Source organism: Serinus canaria, chromosome 11 (genome assembly GCF_022539315.1).
Source record: "Serinus canaria isolate serCan28SL12 chromosome 11, serCan2020, whole genome shotgun sequence".
In the NCBI taxonomy this organism is placed as follows: Eukaryota; Metazoa; Chordata; class Aves; order Passeriformes; family Fringillidae; genus Serinus; species Serinus canaria.
In genome coordinates, this window is record NC_066325.1 from 2,680,112 (window position 1) to 2,703,670 (window position 23,559).

The window sequence follows — 23,559 nt, forward strand, 5'->3', positions numbered from 1 at the left end:
TTTGCATTTTGTGCTTCCAGTTAGAGGGGAAGGGGGGCAAGTGATGCTGTGGTTTTGGCAAGAGCACTAAATTGGACACTACTATGCCTAAACCACCACAGTAAGAGTAAGTAAGAGTAAAGTGTGATTTGAGTCATCAGCCTTTGAAGTCCCACAGTTATAAAGAGGTGGCCTTGTGTCTGCTCACACAGGACCCACAGTTGCCATGAGGTGGGTGGAGCTGAGACAGTTCTGTCATTAATCTTTGACTTCCTTGAGAAAGTGGCCTGCAAAATATGCTGTGTCTCGGAGGTCCAACATCTTGTTTTCTAGTAGGCATTACCTCAGAAAGTCTGTCTTTCAGGTGAGAGGGAGAACTTCTGTTCAGCTGATGACCTCCTGGCTCTTCTCCACCCCCCAGCACCCTCCTGATTCAGTCCTGCTGCCTCTCTGTGTGTTTAATGAGCTTCCCCAGTTGACATCAGACCAGAATTTTAAGGAACTGCCATATAGTAGGTGGTCCCAGCCAGCAAGACTTGGATTTCTGGCAGCACAAAGACAGTTCAAGAAGAGCCTCATGCCTTGTGCAGGCTGGCCTAGAACAGAGGCTGGGCAGAGTTACAGAATAAAGCAGGGATTTATTAGAAGGCCTCAATGGATCCACCTTGGGCTGCACCAGAGCCCAGCCAGGGCTGCACCCAGGATGAACCAAAATGGCCCCAAAATGCACAAGCGCTCCTGGGGTCTCTCCCTGGGATCAGTTCTGCTCCATTTGCACCTTGCAGTTCATTGTCCCAGCCCAGCTTTAGCCCAGGCACTCCCACCCTGCTTGTTTTTCTCTCTCCAGCCCATGGGGTTTGTGCTCCTGGGCTGAGATTGGGATCATTTGTCCTTGGTGCCCAGCTGGAGCAGGAATTGTTTTGTCTCCCTGCTCTGTGAAGAGAGCTCAGCATTCCCATCACCATAATATGAAGCTCAGACCCACACACTAAAGCAGCACAGAATCTGAAAAATATAAAAGCTAAACCTGAGGCATGGCCAGGAAAGATAATATCCAGGGACTGTAGCTGAAATGGCTTTTCTGAGAGAGTGAGCTGCTGAAAGTCTACACCAGTGGACAATTTCCCCCCCTTTTCTGAATGCTCAGGTGAGACAGTCTTTTTTTATGAGGTTCATATTTGGCTCATTTAATTTGCTTTTGATTTCATCCATTTGTGCTTGTGGTTAAAGTGATCAGTTCAGTTTATTGAGATGTGGATTTTCAGAGTCAGTCAGCTGCCTTCTGTAACTGCCTTCCCTGTGCTTTATTTTCTTTTGTTATTTCACAATAACCATAGTTTACTCCTATTTGCACAGAGCTGGTGTTGGACACTCTGGTGCTGCACTGTCTCCTTACATTTGCCTTCATTGATCAGTTATACTGATGACATTCCTGAAAGGTTTTGTGTCTCTTGTTACAGCTGCCCCATAATTCTGTGCTTTGGTTTTCTGTGGTGGTGTCAGTTGCTGTGTTCTCCAGCCACACAGGAGCTCAGGCTTTTGGGTTCTTAGAATCTTCATAGATTGATTTCACTTTGTCATTCATATATTTTCTTCTGAATAAATTTGTATTTTGCTGTATTTTACTTCCATTGTAGAATTATTTCTGCATTGGTCTACATAAGTGATAATTTTTGAGGTGGTGATGATTAAATTGAAAATATGCCCTTCTGATACTTTGTTGTTTCCAGGTGACCAATTTTGTTGTGTAGTGATGCAATGTTCTGTCACTGGTGGGTGGCTTTTTGTCTTGAGGTGTTTTTACAGTGATTTGCCTTTAACACCCATAATATTGAATACCATACAACTTTGTCCTTGTTGAATGTTGTAATAAATTTTTGGTTTGAGTTACTAGCCTTCTCCTTATTAGGGTTGTATAAGTTTATGAGCATCTGTTTCTGAAAAAGAGAAGCATAGGGGTTTTTCCTGCTTTTTCAGGACACAGGAAGACCCTTACACAATTAAAAAGGACTCCTAAGTAATTTTTTTTTAAATTGGATTTGTGCTTTCATCGGTCCCTTCTGAGGTATAAAGAATGGTTAATAACCTGAAATAGATTTAATTTTTTCCTTCAAAAATGCGGGAAAAGGAACTGTTGCCTCGTGGCATTCTTTTAAAGAACTGTTGGGAGCTTGTAGCATTTTAATTCTCTTAAATACCCTAACTGGAGAGCCAACAGTCCTGAGCAGACAAAAATATCCTTGATGCAGAACACTCCTTAGGCATTTAAATTGTAAGCAAAAAAAAAAACCCTTTAACAATGCTTGAAAATCCATTTGTGTTCCACCTAATTACTCAGCTGCTTGCTCTGTTTGCCACTGTGGTGTTATTGTTTAGAGAGCCTCAAAATCATTCCAAGAATACATGAATTGCTCATGTAGAAAATAAAGAGAAAAATAGTGAAGTGTCAGAGGCCAAGGCGTGTTGGGAGCTTCTGCTTTGCCTCTTCTGCAGATTGGAAAAGACATGGAGAGGTCATTTTCCTTCTCACCATCCTCTAAAGCAAGCTTGTTTATCACATGGCCACCTTCTGTGCACCCAGAAGTGGGAAGGCATGAAACAAAGGATGAAATCTGCAATTTGCTGGGTTTGATTTCATTGAAGTGTGTTTGAAGAACAAAGTAAAAATCACAGAATAATTTGGAATGAATTGGGGTGGACCAGACTGCCTGGAGGTCAGTCTGGTCCACCCCACAGTCACAGCAGTGAACTGATAACCCAGCATTTTATTGTTGCCAAAAGAAGTGTGATAAGCATGTCTCAACCATACTGTTATACTGGCTGCACATTCTTAAAATTATGTATATGGTTTAGTCTCATGTATTTAAAAATTAAATGCATCCTTCTCACTGGGTTCTCTGTTGAATTCCCATACAGTACTTGTTTTCATTTTACTTCCTCAGAGAAGACATGGTTAAAAAAGAAAGAGTATATAGTCTCTGCTGTTGTGGCTGGCTGCTTTTTAATATCCATATCTTTGGGTTTTTTTAGATTTAATGTGAACAACAAAATTCTTCATCCTGAAATTGCAGAATGGTGAGTAACATAAAATCTTTCTCTTTGAGTAGTGTTGAACATGCTTATACTGTACCATTGCTTCCGAGAGATTCCCTCAGCTGAAGCCTCCTTCTTAACCACAGGAGTTTTAATTTTAAATGATTTCATGTTATGGACTGGAGATAATTGACAAACTTAATAATAGGGCAAGGTAACAGCATTGAAAACCAAAGAATTTTTGTATCATTTCTTAAGCATTTTATCTGGATACACATTTCTCTAGGATGTGTTAGGGTTTAAGACACATTTGTGTAAATATGAATTTGTATGAATGGGAAAAGAACTGAGGAGAATTTATGTTCTAGCAACAAAAATCAAACATAGATCAAAACCCTGTTTAAGCAGGTAGTGTTTAATTAGTTGTTATTTCTTCTCCAGGATTTATTTTAACGGCCTTAATTTTGTTGAATTATTATTCAAATAACTGTACTTTGTAATTCTTGGGGAATTCTGCTGTAGCCTACCTGAAACAAACAAACTAGATGTGTGACTGAGTGCAAAGCTGCTCCATTTTATTAGTTTTCCTCTTTTGGTCAACATTGCTGACTTTGTCCACATGGATTGCTCCAACTAAGGCTCTCTAGTTTTCCATTTAGAAAATTACTAAAGAAACATAGTAGTGGATGAAAGAACATAGTAGTGGATTTTTGTTAATGAATTAGGGTTTTATCTAAGCTTTTTTTAAAATTTTTTTTGTGGATTAATCTAGATATGAGGAAGCAAATCCTTAGTTAAGACAGATAAGCTTGAAATACAAAACACGGGTGCACCCTCTGGCTACCACTGTTGCAGGCTATTGTATTGCATGCTACTTCACATTATGCTTTTAATGCTTATTTTCAGCACATGTGCTGTGATCCATCTTCTGCTGTCTACATCTACAGCTAATTGCCAGCTTGAAAACTGTGGAGATGTTATTTGAACATCAGTGATTTTGAAACATTTAGAATTGTTAAAAGGTCACATATCAGTTGTGGCAGATAGTTTTCATTGCTTGGCAGGACAGAGAGCTGCAAAAGGGAAGTGGGAAGTGGGGAGGCTTTGTGTAGACATTGTTCCATCCCTGAGTGGTGGCTGGGCCTGGAGCTGTGGTAGGGGACTCATGCCTGCTCCTGAGTGTCAGGGGGACTGATCTTTAGATCCTGCATATTCTGTCCTTCTGGAATTTGTGCCATTCCTTTTCCTAAACAGAGAAGTTATGTTATGGGCTTGACTTCTGAATTTAAGATGGGGAGCACCTGGAGAGGGCCCTGTCTGACTTCCAAGCTTTGCACTGAAGACACAGCAGGACAACAGGGACAGAGAAGGCAATTTTAGCTGCAGAAGGCTTTGGAGTAGGGCTACAGACTTTTTCCCAAGGCAGCTTTCAGCTTATTTCCATCCACCTTACCAAGGTGCCATAAGCTTTTCCCCTCTGTGGTTTCAATTAAAGGGTGATTAAATCTTCTTTAGGAAGCTCAGGTAAGGACAAACATAAGGTCAGTGCCCTGGAGGCTGTGCTGAGAGAGGTGTAACATTGAGGCAGTGAAAAGGCAGCACCTGGAGCTGGAGTGGAAGGAATCATCTCTTCAGTGAATTGTGAGCGGCAGCCTGGAATTCTGATTCAGTTCTTCCTGCAGCCTGACTGAAGAGGGATGCTTGGTATGCACCTTCCCTACACCTGGCTTTCATGGAAAGGGAATTCTAAGTAAAAAGAAAGTTCAGATTTGTATTCAAAGATGTTTTAAAAGGTTTTACTGACTTTGGAGGCTTTCATTTTAAGTCAGACGTATGTTAAAGATGGTTGTTAGGATTTAAGTGTCGGGTGAAATTAACATGTGAATGACAGGTCATGTATATTAAAGCTTACTAAAGTAGAAATCTCCTTGGAATGTCAAGTTACCAGCCAAGAAAGTTTGTTTGGAAAGCAATATTTTTAGAGTTAAGAACATTTTTCTTTTAGGAAGATGAATTCTTGTGGGTTATATTCTGGGGTAGGAAATTGCATCCTTTGAATCATCTCCTTGCAGGGATGCATGCATTTCATTTCAGATTTGGCAAGCTCTGAACTACTGTGTTTTACATGGTACTTGTCAGAAAAACTTTGCTCTATGCCATGCTGTCAAGCTGCCAGCTAGAGATGAAATGGCTGAGCTTTCTGAACCAGCCAGGGGGAACTGGGAGCTACAAAAGGCAACTCTAGTCTTATACAGTCTTCTAATAAAATGCAGAAAAAATGACAAGAGGCAAAGTGTTTGTGGTTAAGGATCTGTTGCCTCTCTTGCTTACTTGTTCAAGATCTCATTATTTTCTGACTTGGTATGGAACTTAAAGAAAAAACAGAAGAATTCAGCCTTACACTGGATTTCAGCAGTTTGCAGATGATTTTTTTTTTTTTTCATTTTATTGAGTGGGTGTATTTCCAAACAAATTTTAAAACTTTCATTTTAAATTTAAAGGCTTCCACTTCAAATTTCATAGTGAATGGATATGCTAAGTATTGATTTCAGTGTTTTGAAAAGAAAATGCCATCTAACAGAAGAAAGAATTCAAACTTGTCTAAATTATCTCCTTAGCAATCAGGAGTTTTTTTGACACCAACACTCAGCCAAATGGCCTTTTGTTCCTCTAATTTGCCAGTGTCTATCATAATCCTGCTGTTGCTAGAAGTAAACATTTAGTAATTTGCAGCTTTGTGCCTGTACATACTGTATTTTCCTGTAAACCCAGTGAAAATGGGCTTTGATATTTTTATGTGGAAGATTTCAAATGTTCTGTATCGTGCATTATTTTGATGGAAAGCTATAAATACTTCTTTGCGAAAACTGATCTGTATGTTAATATCTTAAAACTGTGCATTTGCTTTTTGTGTTTTCAGAGGTTTTTCTATCTATGCTGGACACCCCTTAACATTTTTTGAACTCCTGTCGTTGGTGTTCCTGCACCTGTCTGTCAGAATTGTGCTGTGATGCCTCTCCTTTGGCTTGGATGCTAATTCAGTTAGCAAGTTTTTATGCATTGCAGAAGAGCATAAATGTATCAACTGTGATAGAGAAATTTCTATAAATAAAATGTGGAGAGGTAACAGCAGAGGTGAGAAAGGGTAAGAATAAGGCAGGTCTGTGAAGTCTGCCCACATGGGCATCATGCTTATGTATTAGGTGGTCTGTAAATGTAATATTTCCAGAAGGAAAAGGAGGAGTGGACATTCCCAGGTGTTTTCCATGTGTGTCACAGAAAGGAGACATTAGGGTTGCACACATGAACCAAAAAGCAGCAAAACAAGCCAGCTGATAAAGCACTCATCTGATCACTGGAAGCAAATACTTCTGGCAGCATTATCAGAGCTGCAAAATGCACATAGAGAACCAATTTATGTATTTTGGAGGAGAGCACTGGTTTAGGAAAATACGGTTGAGTTATGTGAGTTTCAGCCTCATAATTGCCTCAAATTCTATATCCTCTTCACCACTTGATTAGGTCATGCATGTAATTTGGTATCCAGACATTTAAAATGCCCAAATGCACTTTCAGGATTGAAATGATTCTTGTATATATTAAAGTTTCTCTGTCCTGCTGGATGACTGACATGGGTGAAAAGACCAGCTGCTCATATGGCTAAGTGAAAATAAAAGTAGAAAATGTGTGTAAAAGGAGAATGAGAAAGAAGAAATGCTTTTACACTGGTAAAATGAGGGGGGGAAAAGATGAAAGTTATAGGTCAGTCCTGACCCTCAGAGACTTGTGCTTTAATTTCAGCTAGATTGCACTGAGTGGCCTCCCTGCTAATCTGAGGAGTGCCTTACATGTGCAATCTGTACACTGGGGCAATTTGCATTATTTCCAGCTGGAGCCTGGAAATTATTTGTTCCCATTAAAATATTAATGCGTTTGTGCAGAGGCTGTAACTGGTCTAAGAGCTGTTTTTAATAGAATGTTGAAGTTCATATTCATGAAAAAAGGTGGGATTTTCTTTCTATCCTTATTTTGGAAGTGGGGGAAAAGATAATGAGAACTATGAACACTCATCACAAGATTGCTCTGAAGTGCCAACCACTGCTCTAACCTGCCTTGGGAGGGTGCAGCCTTTTGCACTGTGAGAAGGTGGTGAAACCCAGGCTCTTCTACTAGCCAGACAGGATGTGGGAGCTCCATCAACAGTACCCCTGTAACCCAGGAGCCCAGTGTCTGCTCTAGGGTGAGGTTGATCCTGTTCCCTGCACAGTCCTCCCTCTCCCTTCTCTCCTTCACTCCTTGGATAGTGGTTTTTGTTGGTCTCAGAATGACTCAATATCTTCTGTAAAGTATTTCAGTGCCTGACCTTGTGTAAAGGAAGGAGCTGCATTGCATAAATAGTCACTCTGAGGCTGAGCATGAATTCCTGTTTTCAAACAGATACCTGAGAAGTTGTGATCTAATGCAAATACTGATCCTGAAGCCTTATGCCCAAGCCCAGGGCAATGGTTTCTAACACTGTTTGCACTTGCTGTGGAGCAGTTACTAACTTTTATTACCAGCGGATTGCAACAAAGAGATCAGACAACTGAATTATGAAACAACCTATTTTTTGGGCAATTGCAGATCATGGATACTGAAGGTAATATAAAGGCACATCAAACAAGTATTAAATTACCTTGCTAGCACATGGAGTCTTCCAAGGAATAGGATTAAAAGAAGAATTTAAAAATCTATAAGCCTTTGCTGCTGCCTCATTCTAACTGAAATATATTTGAGCCACTCTTTTTTATGTCTTGGCTGAAAGACAGGAGTGGAGGTTTGTTTCCTCACTCAGAGTCAGCAGATTTTACCATCCCAGTGTAATTTTTTCACCTGGGTGTGCATTTTAAAACCTTGCACTTCTCATTCTCAATTGCATAGTGATTATTTTATGTCATCTTCCATTTGACTAAGAAAGTCAATTCACTCCCCTCTACAGTGTTTCTGTTTGTAAAAGCATTCTGATCAATATCAGGATTTTACAAAGGTACCTTTACTCTTGCCAGAGGAGTTGTGTTTGAAGGGAGCGGCTGTGCTGAAGTAATGCACTGTCTGTGGGAAATGCAGTAATCTCACATCAGAGTCACTGATGGCTGAGAAACCTGTTTCTGGACTCATTAAAACAAACTACAGAGCAGAAATACAGTAAATAGTTTTGTACAGCAGTGTGAGGAGGAGCATGTAACAATAAAAAGAGGGGTCTTGGTGGCAGTTTCAAAGTGTAACAGTTATGGTTCTTTGTAACTGCTGCAAACCCTGGAGTGCAGCTTGAAAACATGATTGAAATATTTTCATGCAATTCAATAGATGTAGTTCTGTACTTTGTAAACAGTAAGTATGTACTTCACAGCTGCCTTTGAAATGGGCATGAAAAATACCAGGAATTCAGTTCGTGTACCAGTGGAAGGAGTGTGTGGTGTTTAATAGAGGTTATGGAACTGTGTCTGCTTTACTGTGCGTGTCACACTCAATAGCTGCTTTTATTTGAAGTACATGATAGAAATACATGTAGAGAAGAGTTAAATGGTGCATTTTTGACATGAGTTCAGAAGAGAGTATCAAGACTCATAAACATACATGAATTCAGTATCTCATAAGGCACAAAGAGTAGGATGGGGTTTTTATGTTTTTTATCTTCCTTCAGAAGCATGTGGAAGAATGGACATCATGGCTGTAATTACTGCTGCTGTGGTTTCTGAATTTGTGGTTTGGGTTTTTAAATATCAAACAAAAATAGCGTTTTTTACACCACCCCTTGCTCACCTTTTGAGGTATTGCAAATAGGTGGGAGTTGGGATTGTGCTGAACAGAAATTCTGGAGCTTAGGGAATTTAAATATGCAAAATAGTTTTAAATTGAGTTTAAAAGGAAATCGAGCATGCTTGTAGAAATGTTCCATTTGAAGTAGTGTTAGAGCTATGACAAATTCAGAATTGCATTGGTTTTGTTCCTAATGTATTGCAAAAGAGTTGAAAAAGTGTTGGTTGAACCACTTGTTTATAAGTATTAAATAAGATAGGCTGATATTTGAAATTCTTGTGACTTTCCTTTGTAAGATTGTTTTGCTAATGCTGAATCAATGCCAACAATACTTTGCTGTCATGAATACTGCAATAGCTGTTTGCTCTTGAGGTGTACTTCATCTAATCTTATTATAGGTGATGCATATTATTTTCAGGGGTTTTTCATTTTGCATTCTTTAGCTGTGGAGTTGCAGTCTGACTTGCTCTCTGTTGTTCTTCTCTTTAAGTCGTGTCATTAAGACAGACATGGAGTTGGAAGTTCTGCGCTACACCAATAAAATCTCCAGTGAAGCTCATAAAGAGGTAATGGATCCTTTACTGTTAATAATTTTTGCTCTTAGTGTAGCAGTGGTACTCAGAAAATGTCCCCAGCAACCCAGAATTGCTTAGTAATAAAATAATGGAAAGGCTGGATAGAAATAAGAGGATAATATCCCTCCTATTACAGCCCAGTAATGTACCTTGCATTGTCCTTGAACTCACCGGTGCGTTTGTGATCTGTGAGAAATGAAGTCTGGGTTTGGGCAAGAGCTCTCCTCAGCAGAAGGTGACCTGCTTGCAGGCTGTCTGTTCTGTGTGCACAAATACCTGTATCATGATAGAGAAATAAAAGATGAAGATTATTCAGGCCCATGTGCAGCTCTGAAAAGCTTAACTAGCAGGGAACTGTCCCCAGATCCTGCTGGACTGGGGAAGTCTTTCCATGCACAGTGTAGGACAGGGAAAGGATTCTTCAGAGCTGGGTGAGCCCCTGGGGCACTGCTGAGCCCTGCTGTTCTGTTGCCATACCAGAGTGGCAATGACAAGTCCAGGCTCTCAACAAGGCTACTCAGCTTAGACCTGTCACTACACCAGGGGAGCTGCACCCCTCTCCTGGTGGTCATGACAAAGCCAGCTTGGGTGTCAGTCCTGTGCTCCATACAGTGATGCAGATCTGCCCATGAGCTCTGAGCCTGGTAATGACCAGGGGGAGCTTAGGTAAAACCAGCTGATGAGGTTAGTCTCAGCTTGTCTTGGCTCCTGCTCCTCAGATATCCAAACTATGAAGGGTAAGAATGTGCTAAAATGAATATTGTAAAATTGAAAACTCAAAGGATAGTAATTTTGCGTTCATATTCCTTGTTTATTTGTCATCCTTGAATAATCTTATCACATCTGAGAGTATTTTTTTTCTGTAGAGCAGCTGCCTAGAACTTCTGTAATACAGAAACAGACAAAGTAATAAAACTTAGCAAATCTGAGAACAAGGATCAGATTTATGACTTGTAAACTGGTGTTAACTTTAGTAATTTTCTGTTGATTCAGATTTCAAAGTATAAAAGAGACTCTCCCATGTAGGATAATCCAGTTCATAGCTTTGTTTTGCCTAAGTAGAACAAAAGGACTTGCTGCCATGTTCACCACAGCTTTCACAGTTGAACACTGGTATTTTGATGAGCTGCACTTCATTGGGATATAGTAGTTTGGCAATTAAACTTGCTTTATTGCTGGAGACTGCAGGCATTTTTAAAGATTTAAGTGTTTGATTCCAGTGTAGTTTTAAAATGCATGTACTGATGTAAATTTAAATGAAGTACAGATGATATTTTTGTAATATAGGTTTCTCTGGAGATAGTCATAAGTCATAAATTTATAAATATGAGATTTCCTCCTGCTTTGATGGTCCCATGCTAATATGTATCTTACAGGTAATGAAGGCTGTAAAAGTAGGAATGAAAGAATACGAGATGGAGAGGTAAGAATTCTTACACTAATTATAATAAAAAAGATAATATCTCTGTAGCAGGGGGAAAAGCAATAGCTGAGACAATGCAGTAGCACGGATTCAGTTGAGACTGAGAGTTCATTGGTGTTTGAAGGCCACTGTAAGTATTATTTTGTTATTTTGAGGTGGTACTTCATGTTTCAAACATGCATTTGATGAGGGGTGATTATTTTTTGGTTAAGTGTAGCATATCTGTCTTGCTGGAGTTACAGTAATTTACAGAAGCTTGGTGAAATAGCTGTTTTCATTGTTTGAAGCCATCCAATAAAACTGTATTTATGGTTAAATATTGCCTTTAGTCTGGTTGTGTTTGAAGGCTGCATGAGTGGGTGTTTAAGTGTCTTATGAAGGGCTGTGTGCAATTACATTTTGCCTGCAATTAGAAGGCAGCAGTACCTGTACTCAGCCTGCACAAGGGGCTCAGATTACTCTTGTGATGGGTGTTCTACAGCTGCTGAGAAGTCAGTAAGAAAGCAGCAGATATCTCTATTGTTGAAAATAATGTGCTGTACAGGCATCCATGAGGGGTTTGCTGGTCCTAGCTGATACATTAATGATGTGTCTAGATCTAAGGAAAGCATTGCCTCCTCTCTTGAATCAATATTTACATTAGATCATCAGCATTTATCATATAAAGCATGGTTTTGATCATCAAGTCCATTCATTTTTAGATTGTATGTAGTATTTTCAATTTTTAAAATATTTCCATAATGAAGAAATAGAAAATAGCAATCATATGTCAGTTACTGTTGTTTCTTGGCAGTAATTTTTCAAAGGCTTGTAAGCAGGCTTGAACAGCACCCAGGGAAGGGAATATAAAGAGACCACAGTATTTGTCATCAGGATTTCAAGGTGGCTCAAAAGACAAATAAAGCCCTTAGTTCCATTTAAGCAGTTTAAATTTCTGAAGATATTATTATCTCATGCCTATAATTCATCAGTGCCTCAAACTGCATTTACATATACCACCAGGTAACAGGGAAAATAAAATGTTGTTTACACTCTGTCTTTATTTTTGAACTTGGTGTTTGTGTTCATTTTACTCACTGGCCATGCTATACATGCCAATAGTGAAATTTTGGCTCTGGAAATCATTAGCAATCAAAAATTTCCCTAGAGCAGAATTTCTTCTCAGGTCCTTTTAAATGCCAGTTTGATTTAAATGTCATACAACAACAACAACATATGTAAACACTCTTCTGTATATATACAAGGTATATTACCTTTTTTCTCCAGGACTTTCAATTCTTCCCTGGCTAGCTCCTTCCACACACATCAACCATTTGCAAAGATTATTTGTGTCTTTCAACTGAAAAAAATAAATAACTTAAACAGCTACTACACCTATTTAAAATTTCTTTCTATTCTTCCATAAATCTTGGTGGATTACACTTCTTGAAAGAGTTTGAAGTTATTTAGCTAATGAAAGAGGTCTTGGCACACTGCTCTACTGTGTCTGCCTTGGAGACTCTAATTAGAATTTCAGTTTCTTTTACTGAATTCATCCCTGCACCTGTTCCTTTAGGGGAAAAGGGCCCTAAAAATTTAAACTGTCTGCTATTCTTCTGTCTGCTAGGAAGAATAATGGCAGGGATCCCAAAAGCAATTAAAATAGTCTGTTACTGGATGTAGAACCTAAGTGTTGCATTTTCTTTGTCCATTTGGTTAAATACTGGTAAATGATTTTGAACCAGTAATGTGTTAATGCTGAGATATATAAAAAATAAATGCATTTAACTGCCACTCCAATCAGCCCAGACTTCTTTTCTGGTTTGATATTATTTAACTTTAATGTGTGGTCGGTTGACTTTAAGGAGACAGCCAAGGCAATTATCTACAAACAGTAATTCACAGCATGTGTAATTGCATATGAAGTCATTTTGGTAGGTCAGATTCTGGGTTTTCTCTGAAGCAGTTTGTTTAGTATTTGTGCTTATCTCATGTTTAATTAATCTTCTTTAATTAAAGGGTTTTAATTATGAAACTGTTATGTAGTGAATATATTGTTCAAAACATAGCAAAATGGTAAAAAAAGTCTTCAGCTTGAGAAGTGTGTGAATAAAATCTGTGATTCCAGCAAAGCTGATTGTGAGCATGTAGACAAGGAGGTTTTGTGTATGTAAAAAAACACTGAAAGTACTAATTAGGACCTACAGTTATTTCAGAGTTCTCTGAAGGCCTGGAGATAACTTCTGTAGATCAGTGTTTATCAATTTCTAGATTTCATCTGTCTATTATCAAATAAAGTGTGGAATCTTCTGTTCATTGCCTCATTTGTTCCCTCTTTATTAAAAAGAACACTTGTAAGATTGGGGTGGCTACTTGGAATGTCAATTTGGTTGGGCAATGATGTGATAGTGTATGCTGTAGCAACAGGTGAGTGACTTCCTGCACCAGGAGTTCTGGACACACAGCTGTTGTGTGCATTGCCCATTTTTGTGGGGGTTTATCCCCTTCTTGCTAGCCCTGAAAGTCCAAATGTCCAAAATATCAGAATAAGACTCTCCAATACTAAAGCTGTCTTAAAGAGGGCATCATTTATTCAGGACTGAGGATCATGCTGGAGATCCTAACCTCATGTGGACATGTGGTTCTGTGTGTGTTTCTTATCTACAGTCACTACATGCATATTAAAGTTTACCCTTTACCATGAATCCCACCCCATGGTCCCAAAGGTTCAGTCCTTTGTTTTCTCTGTCATGGCATTCTTGAGCCAGATGTCTTCTTTTCTTCCAACTGTCCTTGCTGAAAGCAGCTTTTGCATGCCTTGTTTTTTTGCTAAAAGCTTCACAGGCACCTTAGAATGAATTAACACTTTTGGTGTCACTGTGATAGGAGTGTGTGCACAGTCCTGGGTTCATTGGATGATTAGGTGTTTATTTCTCACTGCCTTGAGGATGCCAGGCAGAATTAAGCCATTCCCTTGTCCCACACCCCCCTGGATTGTGTGACTGTCTCTGAAACCTCTGTGGCGGCTGAACACAGGAGCACCTGGGGGTTACCATGCCAATAACTGTGATGGCAGTGCCCAAAACCTGGGGCCTGATCCTGCAAGGGGAGCCTTTCAAAACAGAGGAGCATTGGCAGTGTACCCCTGTACAGTGTGCAGGCGGCATTGGCTAGTGCACAGGGCATTGGCTAGTGTACAGAGAGCATTGGCTAGTGCACAGGGCATTGGCTAGTGCACAGGGCATTGGCTAGTGTACAGAGAGCATTGGCTAGTGCACAGGGCATTGGCTAGTGTACAGAGAGCATTGGCTAGTGCACAGGGCATTGGCTAGTGCACAGGGCATTGGCTAGTGCACAGGGGCATTGGCTAGTGCACAGGGCATTGGCTGGTGCACAGGGGCATTGGCTAGTGCACAGGGCATTGGCTAGTGCACAGGGGCATTGGCTAGTGTACAGGGGCATTGGCTAGTGCACAGGGCATTGGCTAGTGCACAGGGGGCATTGGCTAGTGCACAGGGCATTGGCTGGTGCACAGGGTCATTGGCTAGTGCACAGGGGGCATTGGCTAGTGCACAGGGGCATTGGCTAGTGTACAGGGGCATTGGCTAGTGTACAGAGAGCATTGGCTAGTGCACAGGGCATTGGCTAGTGCACAGGGGGCATTGGCTAGTGCACAGGGCATTGGCTAGTGCACAGGGGCATTGGCTAGTGTACAGGGGCATTGGCTAGTGCACAGGGGGCATTGGCTAGTGTACAGAGAGCATTGGCTAGTTCACAGGGCATTGGCTGGTGCACAGGGGGCATTGGCTAGTGCACAGGGGCATTGGCTAGTGTACAGGGGCATTGGCTAGTGCACAGGGGGCATTGGCTAGTGTACAGAGAGCATTGGCTAGTTCACAGGGCATTGGCTAGTGCACAGGGGGCATTGGCTAGTGTACAGAGAGCATTGGCTAGTGCACAGGGGGCATTGGCTAGTGTAGAGAGAGCATTGGCTAGTGCACAGGGCATTGGCTAGTGCACAGGGCATTGGCTAGTGCACAGGGGGGCATTGGCTAGTGTACAGGGCATTGGCTAGTGTACAGAGAGCATTGGCTAGTGCACAGGGCATTGGCTAGTGTACAGAGAGCATTGGCTAGTGCACAGGGCATTGGCTAGTGCACAGGGGGCATTGGCTAGTGCACAGGGCATTGGCTAGTGCACAGGGGGGCATTGGCTAGTGTACAGAGAGCATTGGCTAGTGCACAGGGCATTGGCTAGTGCACAGGGGGCATTGGCTAGTGCACAGGGCATTGGCTAGTGCACAGGGGCATTGGCTAGTGTACAGGGGCATTGGCTAGTGCACAGGGGGCATTGGCTAGTGCACAGGGCATTGGCTGGTGCACAGGGGCATTGGCTAGTGCACAGGGGGCATTGGCTAGTGCACAGGGGCATTGGCTAGTGTACAGAGAGCATTGGCTAGTGCACAGGGCATTGGCTAGTGCACAGGGGGCATTGGCTAGTGTAGAGAGAGCATTGGCTAGTGCACAGGGCATTGGCTAGTGCACAGGGCATTGGCTAGTGCACAGGGGGGCATTGGCTAGTGTACAGAGAGCATTGGCTAGTGCACAGGGCATTGGCTAGTGTACAGAGAGCATTGGCTAGTGCACAGGGCATTGGCTAGTGCACAGGGGGCATTGGCTAGTGTAGAGAGAGCATTGGCTAGTGCACAGGGCATTAGCTAGTGCACAGGGGGCATTGGCTAGTGTAGAGAGAGCATTGGCTAGTGCACAGGGCATTGGCTAGTGCACAGGGCATTGGCTAGTGCACAGGGGGCATTGGCTAGTGTACAGAGAGCATTGGCTAGTGCACAGGGGCATTGGCTAGTGCACAGGGCATTGGCTAGTGCACAGGGGGCATTGGCTAGTGTACAGAGAGCATTGGCTAGTGCACAGGGGCATTGGCTAGTGCACAGGGGGCATTGGCTAGTGTACAGTGTGTAGGGAGCAGTGGCTAGTGCACAAGGGGCAGTGGCTAGTGTACAGTGTGTAGGGAGCAGTGGCTAGTGCACAGAGAGCACTGGCTAGTGTACAGGGGCAGTGGCTAGTGTACAGAGCAGACAGTGTGGGCAGCAGGGAGGGGATTCTGCCCCACTGCCCCTCAGGTGAGAGCCCACCTGCAACCCCAGCCCTGGGGCTGCTCAGAGAGCCCAGAGGAGGCACCAGGGTGAGCAGAGGGATGGAGCAGCTCTGCTGGGAGGAAAGGCTGGCACAGCTGGCACTGCTCACTGCACAGGAGAAGCTTTGGCTGAGCTAATTGTGACCTTCCAGGACCTCAAGGGAGCTACCAGAAAGATGGACAGACACTACTTACAAGGGCCTGGATTGACAAGACAAGGGGGAATGGCTTCAAACTGACAGAGGGCAGGGTTAGATGGCATAGTAGGAAAGAATTCTTCATTGCAAGGGGAAGTAATTGTGGGGATTTTGTAGCAGTTAATACCAAACTTAAACTGCACTCTGCTCTAACGGCAATAATTTGAAGAATAAAATGGCAAGAAAGCAGCTACAGAGGTTTTTTCTTGTTGGTGTACAATGCTTACAGACTAATTTTACACCTTGTCTCTCTTGCCAGCTGAGGCTGATAAAAGTTCTTTATCCATATTCTTTTCAGTGCTGTCCCTGATTCCAGAGCAGAGCTGGGGCTCTGAGATGAGTTGCTGTTGTATCTGCCAGTGTTAAATTTCACTATCTGGGGAAGTCTGAGAGCACTCTCACAGATTATGGCTCTCATCTTTCATTTTTCTATCTCTCCTCTGCTCCAGTGGAACAAACTGAAAATAAAACGCACATGTTATTTCACTTAAACAGAGAAAATAGCCAGAATAATTTTATTTTCCTTTGGATATTTCCTTTTAGTGAAATGCTGATGATTTTAGCTAATCAGTATTTGCCACTTACCATTTCCTGATGATTTTGCTCTTTGAATGTATATGAAAAAGTCACTGACTTCTGCAGCAAATGATCTTCAAAAATGCTTGGTTTTTTCATGAGGCTGCATAGATTTTCAGCTCAATTATAACCTTGGTAAGTCCTTCACGTAAGTGTGCATAGATAGTAAATAAGAATGCCCACTGCAGCTGCCAAAAATACACAGGTGGATCTTTCACAGTTGGTTTTTGGTGTGGGAATGGTGTTGAATTGTGTCCTGACCCTCACTGCTATTTGTGTATGTTTATTAAACAAGATACCAGCACTCCATTAGTCTCAAGCAGCATGTCAGTCTGCTCAGTTACTGATACATCTTTCATGTCTTTTTCTTTTCCATCTTTTTTTTAACAAGTTGTGTTGTGTAGCCTGGACATGGCTTGACTGCCTTATTTCCCTGCCTTGCAGTTAGAGGTGATGTGCTTTTTAGTGTAGGGTGCTGCTATCAAAAGGTTAGTTTTCCAACTCTAAAATACATGAGAAACAGAGAGAGAGATGTGGAAGGTGACCTTTTCCTGCATTTTAAAACTCCCAGTGCAGTCCAGTAGTTTTTCCTTTGTTTCTTCAGGCCTGTGTGGTAGGACAGGAGTCTGCCTGCTGTCTGGATGTGGTTTTGTGTAAGATGGTCCTGTACCTGATATTATTTATTTGTCTGTGTATCTACTTCTAGCACAAAGGTTGAAGGAAGAAGTGGATCAGCCACAATCTCTGTTTTTAGCAAGAAATCCTCCCTGTGCAGCAGCCTGGGAGTTTCTGTTCAGCATGGATGCACTGGGGCTGGCAGGGAGGGAATGGCTGAGCCAGTGGTTTGTACCTGTGCCAGGGGCAGCAGGGGTCATCCAGGGCTTCCTGAAAGTGGTGATAGGAAATGACCTGCAGTGTCCAGGGCCAAGTAGGCAGCTTAGTGCTGACAGCTCTGACAGCAAGTGCTGGGTGCCTGCTAATTGCTTTGTTTGAGTGAGCTGCTGAATCTTATGTGTTCAGTGCCCAGAGGGAAGTCAGGGGTAATGTGTTTGCCTGGAAGAGCAACTGGATTCAGAGAAACACTTCCTGCAGCCTTCCCCTCCTGCCCACCTGCCCAACATACAGCTGCTCCTTTGATGTTAGGAAATTAGGCTGTCAGCACTCATTTCCTAATCCAGCTGAAGTAAGGTTGTAAATAGTCTTTAAATTAATCTAAATTTAAAAATTGCTTTAGAAAACCCCTGAGCATTGTTTCTCTTCTGTGACATACAGAGACACAATTCCAAATGTGTGCACACTCAACTCAGCAGAAATGGGGCAGAGGATTACCTGTGAGCATGGGGACCTCCTGTCCCAGCACCTCATCTGCTTTAGGAGATGTAAATCCACTGCAGAAGGTTCAGCTGCCCCAGCCCTAGCAAACATATGCCCACTTCTGCCCAGCTGAGAGGAGAAATGTGGGAGTTAGACAATTCTTGTGGCGCTGAGCCCCTTTTTACCTGAGCTGCTGGTCAGTGTGTACATGGTGCTTGGTGATGGACTCCTTCAGCTGCTGGGAGGGAGCAGGGCAGTTTCAGTGTATTCCCAGTAACCTCTCAGCATTTTCCCTTTGCAGGAGGTCCTGGGGGAAGCTCAGGTGTTCTGTCTTTCAGTCACCTCCAGGTGCAAGAGAACTCTTTAACTGCACAGGCCATTCTTGTGACTTGTGATTGAAATTCACATATTTGGGGGTTTTTTTTACCTTCTACAAAAAACCTGTGAATTTGGACCCTGTGAGAGATTTAAAATAAGCCCCTCTATCATCACAGAGATACCAAAGAACAATTACCATGCTGATATTGGAAAATGGTTGATGTACACCACTTGTATGCATACAGAACTTGGCTCATGGCAGAGCAGGAGAGAACTCAACTCTGAATGCTGTGTCACTGTCCTCACAGGGTTAGTAATATAGTAAATCTGAGAATTCATAATTATCCTTTGATTATCTTTTTGGAAGTTAAAAAATAGTAGCATTTTTATTTTAATTTTGTAACTGATTAAAAATTGCAAGCATTATTAATTTCTATGTGTGTTTTCTACAGTCACTTACTATTAGTCACTGCAGCAACTATTACTATGTTAAAGGAAGAAAAAGCTTTCTTCTCAAATTAGCAGTGATCTCAGTTTTTACTGAATCCAGTGTGGTATTGAGATAGTGAATTAATTAACATTGCTAATGACAAGCTAAGATAAGAGATATGTGAAATGGAACTCATTGTAAAAGACAGCAGGCTGAAATTATTATTTGATGTGGATTTTGTTGATGCTTGTTCAGACAAGTCAAAAGTAAAAATTCTACCATATGTGAAGCTTTATCTCCATTGTAAGCTTTGCCTCAATAATTTTTGCTAATTACTGATGAAGCAGAGAGAGCTTTATGTTTGTTGGCCATCTTTTGATAAACAGAATTGCTTGTGATCATGATCAGAGACCAGAAGCTCAACTTGAAGGAAATGGGTAGAATACCAAGACTGTCCATTAATGTCATGATATCACACACTGACCTGAAAATTAAACCTCTTTTGCACACATGAAAAAAAAAAAAAAAAAAGCAGATTTTGTTCCTTGCTGCTGGCATGCCCACTGCATTATTCTTTTCCAAATTTGTTCTCAGAGCATCCTCATCATCATAGTGTGCAAGTGACACATGGAGACAGCCTGCCCCTGAATACTTCACAGTTCCTTTTTAAAGCATGTCAAGCCTTCTGGACTCCTTTGTCCTTCAGGACTGACTCCCAAAAAACCCTGTCAGTCAATGTCCTAAGCAGGTCAAAGTCTGCCTGCTCTAAGTCCAAGGTGGAAATTCTGCTGGTGTCCTTCCTTCCTTCACCCAGTATAGAAAATGCTGACATTTGATGGTCACAGTGCCCAGGATGGTCACTGAGCACCACTCACCCACCACTCCTCCTTTGGTCACTAAGAGGTCTGGCAGGACACCTCCTCTGGCAGGCAGGCAAAAGGGATGGAAAATGCTGGGACTGGAGAGGAATCTGTATGACACTAGAGAGCAGAGGTGATGTTTCTGCTAAAATCAAATGGAACCTTCTGGCAGTTTTGGCAAGTGAGAGCTGCAAAGAGCTTTGCTGGTAACTGGCTCTGGGTGTCCCAACTCATCTATTGAAACCTGTATATTTAAAATAACTAATGAGATATGTGAAGGGCCCTCCAATTAATCCGTCAGTGAAAGGTATGGTTGCTATCACTCCTTAGTTGGTACAAACCTCTTGTAAAGGGCCATATCCTTCAGGACTGTTGGGCTGGATTTCTGCTTTTTCTTATTTCAGAATGAGCCTGCTGTGTGCTCTTGGTCAGTACTGAGTGGCAGAGGTGGGCAGGTATTCTTCTGTCTTTGGTTGGCAGAAAAAGTTGTGTGGGGTTGTTTGGGTGCACAGTGTAACTGCAAGCACTGTGTGAAGTTTAGGATATTACATGTGATTTATTAATAGCCTTTTGCCTGTGTAACCTCTAGATTTGCTCTGTAATGGAAGGTTTGATGCTGGATGTAATACATGGGGTCAGTTTTCCACTTTTTGGGGATTTTTCTTAATTGTGTGTTTGAAGGAAGAGAAGAACATGTCTGTTACTAATATGTTGTTTGGGTTGGAAATTGCAGTGGCATTCAGGAATTGGCTTCTCAATCCTGCAAGATTTGGGGAGATTCCTGAGATGTTTATGTTGAGGGAGGAGTCATCTGCTTTTCATCAGTAATGCTGTCTTTGTGAGAAGCAAGTGGGTATGACAAGAAATCATTAAACTGGGGGAGGTCCTGGCCAGTGCTGTTTCTGTTGCTGCTGCAGATCAGAGACTTGTGTCCATAAGACCTCTGAGGGGGTCTAGAATTTGTTTGGATCAGGTTATTTGGGGCTGGTGGGGCAAGGAGGCCTCTGTTACTTGAAGGAGTTCTTGGGTAATTGAGAAAACTTCTTTCTGGTAGTTTTCTGTTTTATTTTGTGCTTCATTTTCATATTGGCTCTAATACCTGGGATCAATGCAGAGATTTTGTCACCTATGATAGGCCCTTGAAGCTTGATTTGGGTCCCTTGTACAGTTCAGAATAAGAATTAAAAATTAATTCTGTTTCAGTCCCTCAGTGTGCATTAACCTCTGGTTTCCACTGTTGGTGACTGTCTGTCTGCCCTGTCCTTCAGCCAGCTCAGGTGCTGGAAAGCAGCCTGAGCTCCAGGCAAAAGGAGCAGCCTTTTTCCAGATGGGAGTGGCTTGAGGGCAGTGAACAGGATGCAAGGGGTTTATCAGTGATGGGATGTGCAGATTTTTTGACCTGCAACAGAGCACCTGTGTGGCCATTTGAAAGGAATATAGACAGGAATGTTGAAATGTTCCCAGGAACTGGAGAAGGTCTTAGGGTAGACTTAGTTGCACAATTTGTCTGGGTCAGCTCAGCTTCCCTTCCCTTCCCTTCCCTTAAAAATTCTGACTTCTGCACCTGCCTAAATTTGGTCCAGACATTGGCATCATAAACTGAGTGTTATAATCTTTTCTTATCCTTTAGGTATAGGTTTGCATATCCCAAATGACAAATTACTGCCTTTTCCTCTCAGAATAGTTCAAGTATTCAAGAATCTATTGAGTACAAATTAAGTTCTATGCTGGGACACCAAGGCCCTTTTAACCTAAGCCCTTACTGCATTTCTGCTTGCTCTGGGTTGTTGAACACAAGTTCAAACTTCAAATATTCAATTTGAAACTGAAAGAAAGATTATGAGGCATTAGTGATTATGTTGGCACTCTGTCACTGAACAGCACTTATGTGTTGTGTGCTATGTGGGTGGCTGTGTGTTTGCTAAGAAGCGTAACTGAAGATGAAAGTTTAATTATTTCTTCAAGGCAAATCCTTTCTCCCATGGACTTAAACTTGCATAAGAAAAATGAAAATTCATAAGGAGTTTAAAAATTGGCTAAAATTAAAAACCATTTATTTTTACCCTATTTATTCTTCTGAATAATAAAATTTCCCCATGGGTTTTTGGAACATATGTAGAATAATTATACTGTAGAAGTGGTGCTTTAGCTCAGCTTCTGGAGCTAGGGCAAACATTGTGATTATGCTGCAAGCTTAAATCTGGGTCTTACAGAAAATCTCAGTCAAGGCTTTATTGCCATCAAGTGCAAAAAACTGTGACCCATGGATTGGTCCCTGTGGGAGCAATTACTCTTTGCTGAGATTTTTTCCCAGCACTGAATATTATAAATGTCAAAAAAAAGTTTAACCCTTGGTACCTCTAACAGAATGTTTTCATTCCTGCTGGCAAGGATAAAAAATTTTAGCTTATATTTGCATGTTTGAGCCAGGATTTTTTTAAAAGGCTTTTCTTTATAAACAACTGAAAGGTAAAAGTGCTGTCTTTTAAGTGTCAGCCTGCCTGCCTTGGTGAAGACAGAAGCAGGGCTGGAGCTGCCTGATGCTGCAGTGCTGTGCCCAAGCCTCTCCTGATGGGGCTGGTGCACGTGTGATGCAGAGTGAATTGATTAAAACCTCTCTGGTGGTGGCAGCAGGGCCAGAGTGTGGAGGGAGTGTGGGGTTGCTTAGGAACAGGGCTGGATGTGTTCTCAGCTGCAGCCCAGCACACTTTGTGTTCCTCCTCAGCTGCAACTCTGCAGAGCCCGAGGGCTGCAGGAGCTGCTCTTGCCTTTGGGGAAACCCCCATCCTTAGGGGCAGGTGCAGCTGGGTGAGCATTTCTGCTTCCTAATTCTAGTGCTTGTGTCATGTGGTAGTAGGCTTCTAGCTGGGTAATAATTAGCATTGACTCTATGATCTAGAAGGTATGAAAAACACTTTATTATTAGAAATTTACAGTTCTAATAGAAACAACTTGATTAGTCTCAAGTGAAAACCTCTCAAACACTATTGGTGGTTATCAATAATACACTCTAGAGAAGTAAATCTATAAACAATGGTTACAGAAAGAGAGATAATAATTGTTTGAATTCTTTTCCTCTAAGTTTCTTACAGCTTCTACACAGCTTCTCAGGATTTTTCTGGGGAAGTCTGTGCCTGCTCTCTGTGGCCAGAGAGCTGCTGCCACAGGGTAAGACTTACCAAATCAAAGAGTCTCCATTATTCCTAGCAGAAATTAAAATAATATCTTTCTATTACCTAAGTAACAGATCCAAACCCAGGGGATTTCCTGCCCCTTCCCTATTTTCTTTTATATGTTCTTTCATGCTGGATACAGTCTGCTCATTAACTATGACAAAACTTTGAAAAAATGGATAGAACTTGCATCATGTGTTCAAAGACTTCTGCAAAGTGACACTATGGTGAGATGCTGAGAGGAATGTTGTGCAGCCTTGTAGCTGAAGTTTTAGTCATTCACTCACCCTAATACTGCAGTGAGACATAAAGACAAATGGGTCCCAAATATACCAACCCTGAGACAGCCTCAGTCACCTTTACTTGTACTTTTTTTTCTCAGTTAGTGATTTGTGTTTATCACATCATTTTCCAAATATAAAATATTGATGGTTCTCAAAATAGTCTCAGGCAGCATTAAGTGAAGAACTTCTGGTTTTGGGACATGAAGAGAGGACCTTGCAAGTAAAAATCCATAAGACTTTTGCTTTCTAAGGCTGCAGATTTCATTTGTGTGGGTAGACATGAGTGATATCTTTTAGTTCATATGTAGAACTTCCAGTGAAATTTCACAAGTTTTTTCTTTCCTAGAAGTTACATTTTGGTTCAGTTTTGCTTAGCATGCATAAATAATTTTAAAAGTTTTTGTGAGGCCTTTCAACAGTTCAGAATGTTATTTCAGATTCTTGTGACAAGAATTGAAAAAATTT

General features: G+C 41.6%; 1 protein-coding gene across 2 annotated transcripts in view; it reads left to right on the forward strand.

Annotated features, from left to right (window-relative positions):
- The window catches only part of PEPD (peptidase D), a 152,474-nt gene that overhangs the window by 34,765 nt on the left and 94,150 nt on the right, over positions 1-23,559 (forward strand). For both annotated transcript variants that reach the window (XM_030227782.2, XM_018920784.3), the window contains exons 7-9: positions 3,010-3,054; positions 9,302-9,377; positions 10,763-10,809. In XM_030227782.2, the coding sequence (XP_030083642.1) occupies positions 3,010-3,054; positions 9,302-9,377; positions 10,763-10,809 (168 nt within the window). The remainder of the gene's footprint in view (positions 1-3,009; positions 3,055-9,301; positions 9,378-10,762; positions 10,810-23,559) is intronic.